Raw genomic sequence first — 11,608 nt, forward strand, 5'->3', positions numbered from 1 at the left:
CTTCCTATGGCATAACTTTTTTTTTTTTCTTATGGAGACCATGGATAAACCTTTATATATATATATATATATATATATATATATATATATATATATATATATATATATATATATATATATATATTTACAGAGTGGCATATTACAGAGTTATTTAGTTATATAGGAATTATAGAAAATAACTTCTTCAGGTTAACACATTTTCTGTACCATTTTCTGTTTTTACACCTTGGACAGGTGTTACATCTGTAGTAAGCAGTTGACATATTTTTAAATGTATCATTGTGACGTACAGCAGACATTTTACAAGATCCAAGTTTTATTATAATTTCTGGGCACTTGCATCACTCATCGATACATTTATATGAAGCATTACAAATATGTACAGTTAATAACTTGCGTTGTTAATACACTTCCTTTGAAGTGCTCTTTCTATACCTTTATTGTGAAGTGCCATTTCATATTTTCAATGGTCTGTACCATGTATAAATGTACTCTTGCATAATCTTAAGTACCTCTGTTGATAAGGACAGCTGTTTTGAATATCATAAGGTTAGCTTTCCTGCTTCCAATTTATTTGAATATGAAATGTTGAGTGCAGAGAGTAATTGAAATAAAGCTGCTCCTATGGTGGATTTCTATTGATGTTGGTCAGCTCTGGTAATTTGACTGATTGTTTTGGTGTCCTCAGGATGGACTCCACTGCATGAAGCGTGTAACCTGGGTTACTACGATGTTGCCAAAGTCCTGATTGCAGCAGGAGCTGAAGTGAACACACAGGGGCTAGATGATGACACACCATTGCATGATGCTTCAAGCAGTGGGCACAAGGATGTAAGTAGTGATGACATTCACCCTACTGCCTTGCACCAGGCACTTAGTGAAATCCAGCAATTTGACATCACCAGCACAGCTGCAAGGAAGATTCTTGACATAACTAATGGCTTGTCATGCTTCTGACCTCTGTAGATTGTCAAGTTGCTGTTGCGTCATGGTGGCAATGCCTTCCAAGCAAATAACCGTGGGGAACGTCCTGTGGATGTTGCAGACTCAAAGGAACTGGAGCAGCTGCTCAAGGGAGAGATGCCACTCTCTGATGAGGAAGACAGCTCCTCAGGTTTGTAATGCATACTTAAGTCCTTGTTTTTTTTTACTGAAGCAACATGCTTAGTTAATATGATCATAAAGGCTTTCCAATCCTCATACTGAGCACTGACAACTATAGGATGCCATGTAAGAAAACAAGTGTAATTGTTTTTTGTATTATGGTTTAAATAAGGTCTAATACAGGTGCGTCCAAGTTTTCAATTATAGGCCACATCAGAAATCCATATGTGTGCCATCTGCATTCATTTTTTATTGAGATCAATAGTAAAGTGTAGCCTACAAGCAGGACCCCTGGAAGCAGTCAGTTACATAATGGTAGCGATGGGCAGGTGGTTAGGTCATACTGTCCTACTAGTTCATGTTTTATAACTATTTAGATAAAATCTCAGGTGGGCCAAATGTTGGATACCCATGGTCTAATGGAACCTTCTGGAAATAGATGCCATTTTTCAATGATGGTTTTAATTTATGCTCTCTCTTTCAATTTTGCAGAATCTGAAGACCCTCTCTCAATAAACCCTTCCAGCGTTGATGATAATATGGAGTACTCTGATGCGGAAAAGGACTCTGACAGCAAACAACCTCATCCAAACAAAGCACCTCCCTGTGTATCTGGTTTGGATGAGTACGAGTTCAAGGACGAAGAGGAGGAGGAAGACTTGAGCAAAGCACTGAATGATAGGCATATCCTAAGGAGAGAACTCCGGCAGCGAGAGAAGGAAGAAAAAGAGAGAAATAATGTCATGGCTAAGCATGAAAAGAATGATCAGCCAAGTGTCTGCAAGTCAAAAAAGCAGAAACCCTCCCGTATCCCGTTGTTCTGCAGCTCTGAGAGTTCAGGAGACGAGACGCCGCAGGAGAAAAAAATCTCTTCTCCTACGTGTTCCCTTGCGGCTGCTGCAGAGTGTCACAAAACTGAAGTAAGGACTAAGAAAGAATTAAGCCTTGCAGCAGAGCATAAAGAGAAAGGTAAAGTGAAGAAAAAGTTTAAAAATCAAAGTAAAAACAAGGAAAACCAAGAACTTAAGGAAGATGGAAAAGAAAACAGTAAAGTTACGTTTTTCTCCTCAGCACCAGTGCTGGAAACATCGGAGAGGACGAGAGAGGAAGACTCATTTAAAATGTCTTTCAGCCCAAAGGATGACTCTTCTGTTCATCTTTTCCATCTTCCATCAGTAAAGTCTCCAAAACTCAATCACAGTTTAGCAGACAAGCAGTCTGCACCACTAAAACAGGAGAATGCTAAAATGTGCTTGTCCACAGGAGTCCCTGAAAGTCCTTTGCAAGTGGATACTGTCAAATATGACCATTATGCAGAAGCTGACAATACCACAGAGAGCTCAAGCAGCAAAGGTTTTAAGCACAAAGAGAAAAGCAAACATCACCAGAAAGACAGTAGCATAGATGTGGAAGATGAGAACTCAAGTTCATGCAAAGATGACAATCTGGGCACTAGCTTAGACAGCTCAGAGGGTGCCTTACGGAAGACTGATAAAGAGGGGAAAGTAGTAAAAAAACACAAATTAAAACACAAGGAAAAAGACAAACACAGAAGGGAGTATGATGGAGAAAAAGAAAAGCATAGGCAGAGAGACCTGAAGAAGGAGGGGCACAGGAACCTAGAGTTTGACAGGGAGTTTTGGAAAGAGAACTTTTTCAAGAGTGATGAAAATGACGAGCCTTTGCTAGGTAAAACTGAAACCTCTGAGACGGGTACCCCACAAAAAATAACTGAGATGTTACCTATTAAAGAGGAGAGAGCTGTTAAAGACAAACATGTCAGCAAAGACAAGAGACCTAAAGAGGATCGGGAAAAAGATAAAGTTCCAAAAAAGGAGAAAAAAGAGAACCTATGCAGGGAAGAAAAGGGGAAAGAATTAAAAACAAGTGAACAAGAGGAGAGAACAGACAGTCTTGTCTCAGAAAGGGCTCCTGAGGAAACTTTATATGGTGTTGCTGCCATAAAAGAAGAACAGGATGAGCAGTTCTCAACTGAGAAAGAAACTGATCACGACCAGCATGATCCGCAGGAAAAAGGAGCACGAGAAAAAAATGAGAAAAGGTCTCCAGCAAAGGAAAAGGACACGGACAAGCTGGATAAAAAGCATTCTGACAAAGAAAAGAAAGTCAAATCTGAGCACAATTTCTCAGACAAACCAGAATCCCATAATTGCACAGACAAGTGGAGAGAGAGAGAAAAGACAAGCTCCTCTCATTCATGTGGAGAGAGAACCCACAAGGAAAGTGACAAGATGAAGCCTATTTTATCAATGAAAAAACCTGACGAGAACAAGAGAAGCAAAGACAAGCTTGAGAGGAAGCATGAAAAAGAAAAGCAAGAAAAAGAACGGTCTATGGGGGAGAGCAAGGACAAAGAGAAAATTGGTACAGACAAGAAAGGAAAGGTATCAGAAAAAGGAGTGGATTTAAGTAAGCCTGATCGATATAAAGAAAAGGATAAAGAACATGAAAAGAAGAAAAAAGATAAAATAAAAGATGTTACCTCCAGTTCAAACTTAAAAATTCAAGAGGAGAAAAAAAGCAGTGTGTTGGAAACCAGTAAGGTATACCATGACAAGGCATTATCTTCAAAACTGAAAGATGATGGTCTGAAAACCCCAGAAAAAGACAGAAGGGAAAATGATCGAGATATTGAGCGGTACAAGGAAAGGGATAAGTATAAGGATAAATCTCAGCCACCTAAAGCCAACAAAACAAAGACAAATGAGTTGGAGGCTGATAAGGCTAAATCAAAGCCACTGTCTGCTCCCAAGGATACCCGACCTAAAGAGAAAAGGCTTGTGAATGATGATCTCATGCAGACCAGTTTTGAGAGGATGTTGAGTCTGAAAGATCAAGAGATAGAACAGCGACATCGGAAACACAAAGAAAAAATTAAGCAAAAGGAAAGGGAAAGGATGAGACACAAACCAGGATCAGACCTCAACAAACTGAAGAACAAAGACAGGTTGAGAAACTCACCGGCTGAACTAAGCAACAGCAAAGAGCTTCTAAGGTCCAAAAGCTCAGAGGTCTCTGAAACACTCACTCGGGAGAAGACATTAAAAGAGGCTACTGGGGCAAGATCATTTTCCTTGGATGCAAAGAATCTGCCAAATGCTGGAAAAATTGGCTTTGGTTTGGAGAACAGTTTGACTCGTTCCCCTAAGCCAGAAAATGAAAAATCGGGTCTTATATCCAGATCTGTGTCCATGATATCGGTAGCTAGCTCAGAGGATTCCTGCCAGGCTGCAGTGATGACACCAAGGCCAATGACAGAGTATGATTCAGATTTTACTCTTGAGGGTTCAGACTCCCAGTTGTCATTCTCACAGGCACTGTCAGTGACGCATTCCAAATCTCCTGTTATTACTGACAGAGAAACCGAAGGGTTATTTGACGTGACGCAGCGAGGCAAGACTTCGCTGCCTAGCAAGCAGCCTCCCCCTTACCTGAGGTCACCATCGGCTGAAGATCCTAAACCTTCAGCTCCTGATGGCAGAGTGTTGGTGGAGGATCGGAGGTATAGTGCCCCAGCAGACTCAAGCAGTGAGCATTTACGAAGTTCTCTGTCTGAGAGTAATTTGCCCCCTACACAAGAGAACCAGAACAGTCCCTGTCCAGCACCCCCAAGCCTTAGCAATACCAGTTCTATGTCAGAAGCTCCTCTAGACATTGGTGGTGAAGGAATCCCGTGCAGTAGTAGCTCAAGCACTCACCATTCCCTTTCTGTGTCTCCTCTTCCTGTGCCAAACAGCAGTGATTCTAGATCAGTGGACTCTGATGAGACAACTGGTTCTCAGAATATAAATCCTGTGGAACCAGATTGCATACAGCAGACTGCTCAAGAAATGGAAAGGCCTTATAATGCTGAACTCCTGCCAGATAAGGATACGACCTGTCCACTAACACATGACTCCCAAATTGAAAACTCAAGTGAGAAATTAACGTCTGATTGTCCAAAAACGGATTGCAAGTATTTTCCATCTGTGAATGCACCAGGAATGTTATCAACTTCTCTGCCTGCTCAACGGACTCTTTCTTCAAGTTTAAAAGCATCTTCTGATAGCAGTAGTGAACATCAAGATATCAGGGAGATGGAGTCAAGCAGTCTTAACTTTGAGATACTGCAAAAGGCTGAAAAGGATCCAGTGGTGGTTGCTGAACAAGAAGACCAGCCTAAATTGATTGAGGATTCTCATTCCAGTACAGATGGCAAACTGGAGGAACAGAAGACAGAAAATGCAACAAGTGATGTATCTGCAAATCTCAGAGCAGATTGTAATAATAGCCCAGGGCAACTTGCACCATCTTGTACCATTATACAGCGAATAGGCAATAACGCCACAGATAACCCTACCATGAATGCGAATACAATCTGTGAGGAAGTCAAGGACATCCAAGAAGACATGGAGACGGATCCTTCAAGTACAAAGGACACTAAAGCAAGGTCTGGAAATGAATCTGTGAATGACAGCTCACGTGATCAACAGTTAGGCCAACCTGAATCTGATCTTCCTAAGTCATTACCCACCTTGGAAACTCATTGTCCAGATCCTGAGCAGAAATCAGAGGAAACTACAGAAACTGCAGGTAGCTTAGAGAATTCATCAGAGCTAGCCGAGAGAGCACAAACTACAAATAACACAAAACAAACAAAGAGTGTACTAGAAGTGAAAACTGAACCAGTGGAAGAGATGAACGTAGATCAGGAAACTGTTCAAGAGAAAGAACAACAGCAGGATGAATCGCAAAGAACAGCCAACATCCAGGAAAATTCCCAAGCATGCCCTAATAAAGTTACTTCTGCAAGTTGTCCCCAGACTGGTGATAAAGATCTAGACATTTCTGGTGCCATTAAGGCAAAAGTAAGGTTAAGTGAAGATGAGGATATGCAAGTGCATCACCCTCGAAAGAGAAAGATGCTGAGAGTGCCCCAGCCTGTTCAAGCAAACCCAGTGCTTCAGCAAGCTAAAGAAAAGACCCAGCAATCTCTAGCGGCTATCGTAGACTCTCTGAAGCTGGACGAGATTCAGCCTTACCAGACGGAGAGAGCAAACCCCTACTATGAGTTCCTGCACATCCGGAAGAAGATCGAAGAGAAGCGGAAAGTGTTATGCAGTGTTATCCCCCAAGCACCACAGTATTATGATGAATACGTGACCTTCAATGGATCGTACCTTCTTGATGGAAATCCTCTCAGTAAGCTATGTATACCAACTGTAAGTGTATATAATTTGTTTTCTTTATTTGTTGCCAACAAATTGTTTTAAGCAATTGTGATAAAAAAAAACAAAAAGGGATTAACTCATTCTGGAAAGGAATGTTAATGCTTTTCTCGTCTTAATGCTACTTAAAATGTTAAGAGAAATGTTTCTGTAAACGCAAAAGTGTAGGGATTGAAGAAAAAGGTTCAAAATTACTAAAAAGCAGCCCTGACGCAGCGAAGGGCAATTTGTGAGATTTTAAAACAATCTGGAAATGTACTTTTACAATAGATTAGAATGACAATGGAAATATTACATTTGAGTGATAATTGCATCTGCATATCAGTGATTTATGGTGGTCTGTTTGATTCAGTAATAAAGTGCTACTTGGATAAGTGGGTGTTTATACCTCCATCTGACCTGTAGTTTTACATTCAGAATCCAGGTTGTGTGATATTTCAAGCCATTAATTTGATAAACATTGTTTTATGGCTTTATAAATGATTCCTGGTTTGATGAAGGAGTTTGGCCATTAACTAATACATATTGATGCAAGAAAACTAGGATGGTGTCTGCTTGATGCCAGCTGTATTTTGTTTTGTTTTTTAGTTATAGATGTTTGTAGCTTTTTATTATTCTGTTTTAACTGGAGCTGAGCACCATACCCAATACAGACATTTGTGATTTCTATTAGTGCACCTAAATCCATCTTATTTTGGACAATATAATAGTTTTTATTATTATTCAACTTAAGTTGTTTCGCTGTGCTTATAATTTCATTTTATTTTTCAGATAACTCCACCTCCCTCTTTACCTGAACTACTGAAAGAGCTTTTTAAACAACAAGAGGTTGTCAGAATGAAGTTGCGGTTACAACATAGTATTGAACGGGTGAGCAATAAATGGGTTCCTTCAGCCTTCAAAATCTGTTATATGATTATTGGGAAAAAATATTGACAGTGTTCCACCAATAGTAAATGTAAGTTGTGAATGCTTGTTGGAATTGGAATTCTTCTACTTCAACTTTTGTAATGTTTTTGTCTTTTAGGAGAAGCTGATCGTTTCCAATGAGCAGGAGGTGTTGCGTGTCCATTACCGTGCAGCAAGAACACTAGCTAACCAGACTCTACCATTTAGTGCCTGCACTGTCCTCCTGGATGCTGAGGTTTATAACATGCCCCAGGAAGCCCAGGTATGGCGCACGTTCGACACAACTCTACAGCAGACGAACCAGTCTGGCGGGGAAAGGAGCTTGTTATAGCTGCTTGGAAACCATTTGGACTGCCACACTTAGTAGAGCAGTCAAGGATCTGTTTTCATTTGATAGTCATAACGTAAACAACATTGTGGAGTTATGATAACTGTATTCAAGTAGTAGCATGTTGAATATCTGAAGAAAGTTGATTTGGCTTTCTGCAAATTATGAATTGACATATTTTGTATTCTTTCTTTTAGGCTGATGATGGCAAAACATCCGTCCGAGACCGGTTTAATGCCCGGCAGTTCATGTCATGGTTGCATGATGTGGATGACAAGTTTGATAAACTTAAGGTGAGGGACATTTTATTAGTTTCGATTTTTTTTTCTCTCACCAGAAGTCATCTCAAACTGTAGAGATTGGTGTCAAAAAATGAATTTGCTTGAAAAGGCTTGGCTAATGGGACATTGATGGAAACCCCAAAATATATAATAATCCGCTGTTGGTTTCAAACACCGTGAGCTCACAGTCCAACACAGTCGTTGTGGTATCGGGTGTGATGCACAGGTTGTCTGCATAGCAATGGTAATTTGTGCCTCGTATATCAAGATCTTCCAGCAGCGATTTCTACCTGTCTGTGCCAGTTTTCATCTCTTGAAAGAGAGTGGCCATTTTAGGGAAAACACCATCCATGCTACTCAAAAATGGAAAGATTGAAGATGTCAGTTGGGCCAAGCCAGACGTGGATACCACTGACCACGTTATTTGAAATTATATTTTTCATTTGTACCCTTTATTTACTCTACATCACTGTATACATTATACATCTATACATGCATATTACTGTACAGGGTTGTATACACAAAATCATGTAAACTGTACTTTATGGGCAATTTAAGGGATTTCAAAGGGTAATTTTGACAATGCAATTCTTGCCTTACACGCTGACTTCAGAACCTAACCCCTGCATAAGATGTGACTTATGAGAAACCAGAACAAAAATAAAATGCCTAGCCTTTATATACAGGTAGAACACACAAGACAAGAACAGACTATTTAGATTTAAATTCAACCATTTTTATAACTGTTTTTTGAGGGCTGTAATGATAACCAGACTTTTCTTTTTTAACAGACGTGTCTTCTAATGAGGCAGCAGCACGAGGCAGCAGCATTGAATGCTGTACAGCGACTAGAATGGCAGCTCAAATTACAAGAACTTGACCCCGCAACATACAAGTCTATCAGTATCTTCGAGATACCAGAGTTTTATGTCCCCCTGGTTGATGTCAATGATGACTTTGAATTGACACCGATATGATGTCTGCTTTGTGCAGTGGAGTTGAAGTCCAAGGTATCTGTGCCAGCTTGGTATGAAGTATATTGCACTTAATATACAAGGTTGTAGAATGCATCGCAACTTTCCATTCCAGAGCTCTTACAAAAGTCCAGAAGGCCGATTTCTTCTTGCAGATAAAAGACAATGTGTGTAACTGGTGCAGAGCTGCAAACAGGCATCACTGTCACCATTACACAGTGTAAGAGCTGGTGAGGGAACAGTTCAAAGGGGTGGTTATACGTGTTAGCTCATCTAATAAGTGAATGGAGTTGTGGCTTGCACAGGAACGGCACTTATCACAAGATACAGAAATATTGAGCTTGCAGCGCTGGAAGCTGCGAAATGACAGCAAAGAAGAGTGTACCAAGGAAAAGAAGGAGCATGGTAGATGCCCACAATACCCTCGGCTGTGCAGAATACTTCTCCCAGTAAGAACCGTGCGGTCACTAATGTTCTTGCTGAAAAGAACTATAAATTAAAAATGCTAAATCACTTCTAAGTGAGTGTTCATAAATGTACAGACGTGCTCTTAATTTTTTAATAACTTATTTTATACATACTGATTGTGCATTTGTAAATAGTCATGTAATTATTGTTTTTAACTTGTAAAAAAAATTAAAAGATAGATATTTTGATTGTAAACATGTTTTGTCTAATGTTTTAATGGACCAAAGTTGAGGTTTTATATTGAGTGTCCTGTTGTTGTTGGCTAATTCTAAAGCATGTTTGACTTTTTTTTACATGTTCCATACCTGCAGATGTTTTAGATGTGTGATATTAATGCTGTGCATGCATTACTGTACCGGTTTTTACTCTTTCTACAACTGTACTGTGGATTGTAGTGAGGTTTACTCAACTGTTCCATGCTTATTGTTCTGCCATGTGCATCACGGTGTGTGGCTCCATTCTCATTTTTGTTTGTTGAATCGCATAAAAAAAGAAAAATGTTCAATTTTCCTTAAACAAAGAAAAATGTTACTTTTACAGTTTGATGTGAAATCACAACAAAAACTATTTTTTCAACATAATGCCTTTGGACGATGGTTCTAAAATTATATATTGTCTATTTTAATATTTTCTTGTTAAATGATGTGTACATATTTGTAATATATAATTGAATAAATTTTATTGTCAGTGCATTCCAAAAGATGTTTTGAATTTCCATTCCAGCTACTTATCTTTACCAGAAAAAGAGAAACCGAAACGGTCATACAGAAAAATGTGTAATATACTTATCAAATGGATCTTGGCTAAGGGTCGTTTTTTTTTCTTCCTTTTCCTTTTTGAAACTCAAATCCCTCAGTGTCTGGTACAACAAACCTTGCAGCTGTTTTTGCTTTATGATGAAGGTTTTTGGGGTTTGGACATGTGACGCAAACATTCTGAACAATTTTAAATGTGTAAAATAGAGGTTTACCATCTGGCACTTCACAGCAGGGCAGGAGGAAAACAAGTTTGCAGCAGGCATCCAAAACCTCACTTATATTTTAAGTCGTCTTTACCCTCTATTCTACTTCTTTCTGCATTTTCATGTAAAATTGGATTGCCTTTATTAGTATTCCGTTCCACGTGTTTTATCAGTTTTAATTGCAAACGAATCGATCCAAAAATTACTTTATAATGTTTTCCATTAGCAATAGAAATGAACTTGTTTAGGTTTTCAAGCCAGTAGATGGCATTAAAGACACGAAATATTAAATAAAACCTTCGTCATTTCAATGGTAGTATCCAGTTCTGCAGAAAATAGTCCAGTTGCTGGTTATCCGAATTTAAGCTTCAGGCTGAAGTGAGATGTTGAAGGATTTTATATGCGAAGGAATAACAACCGTTTTTTTCTGGATTGCATTTGAAACCCGACTCTGAATTATGTAGGTTTTCCATCAAATACAAAACGGGCAGAACCGAATGGCACCACACGCCTGCTCGGATCGTGCCAACAAGGGTGTGAAATGATATTTTACGCCATTTTGGAAGGTTAAATATTAGATACAAACTAAATTACAGCTTTTCTATAGAACTGATATTTAAATATGCATTTGCAACAAATATTTAAAATAAAATACTAAAATCTTAATTGTTGTATTCATCGATTTATCAATTATTTCATTTAAAAGCCGTCAGCAGAGAAATTTCAGTCCTCATTTTCTTCCTCCCACCTTGAGCAATGCGTGGCCGTGCTGCTTTGATTATCCAGTCATCAATGGTATTTTTCCCAATGTTTCCCGGCCCCCCCAGAAAGCCCGTTTCCTTTTTTAACCTGCCATGTGGTGTTCATTGAGGAAAACTGCCCGCAAACCTTTCTTTAACTAGCACTGCTGCTTGCCTACATTATTTGTGAACAGTATACACATACACAATAATGTGTCATTGCCATGTAGACAGAGAGAGTCGGTTGAATATTTTGTATTTATGTTTCTAAGTTCAGAGTTAAGTTATAATCGGCAAGGTTTGGCATGTAAAACAGTGCATCCTCTGTTATGGCTATCTTTCTTTCGTGTCACACTTATCTGGAAATCTGACATCAACATGTCAGTAACGTCTGAATGTGTCTTATCTTCGGAACTGATTTGTAAACCCTTCAAATCAAACGAGTATTCAAATGTAAGGGATTCATAGATTAGATAATACCCCCCACACAAAAGACCTCTAATGGGAAGTGGATAGAAATCTTGGCCCATGACACTGAATGACAATGTTTGTATCGACTGTGGCCTCACTGGAAATATTTCAATTCGCGAGTTTGAAAGTGATTTTTCACCCGAT

At 39.1% G+C, this 11,608-nt stretch overlaps 1 protein-coding gene across 2 annotated transcripts in view; it reads left to right on the top strand.

Moving 5' to 3' along the window:
* Window positions 1–10,089, top strand: part of ankrd12 (ankyrin repeat domain 12) — a 50,740-nt gene extending 40,651 nt beyond the window's left edge. For both annotated transcript variants that reach the window (XM_066718905.1, XM_066718913.1), the window contains 7 exons: window positions 689–831; window positions 967–1,114; window positions 1,597–6,326; window positions 7,104–7,202; window positions 7,360–7,503; window positions 7,767–7,862; window positions 8,642–10,089. In XM_066718905.1, coding sequence (XP_066575002.1) covers window positions 689–831; window positions 967–1,114; window positions 1,597–6,326; window positions 7,104–7,202; window positions 7,360–7,503; window positions 7,767–7,862; window positions 8,642–8,827 — 5,546 coding nt within the window. In that variant the 3' untranslated portion in view covers window positions 8,828–10,089. The remainder of the gene's footprint in view (window positions 1–688; window positions 832–966; window positions 1,115–1,596; window positions 6,327–7,103; window positions 7,203–7,359; window positions 7,504–7,766; window positions 7,863–8,641) is intronic.
* Window positions 10,090–11,608: the final 1,519 nt, after the last annotated feature.

This window comes from Amia ocellicauda, chromosome 2 (assembly GCF_036373705.1).
Source record: "Amia ocellicauda isolate fAmiCal2 chromosome 2, fAmiCal2.hap1, whole genome shotgun sequence".
Classification (NCBI taxonomy): domain Eukaryota; kingdom Metazoa; phylum Chordata; class Actinopteri; order Amiiformes; family Amiidae; genus Amia; species Amia ocellicauda.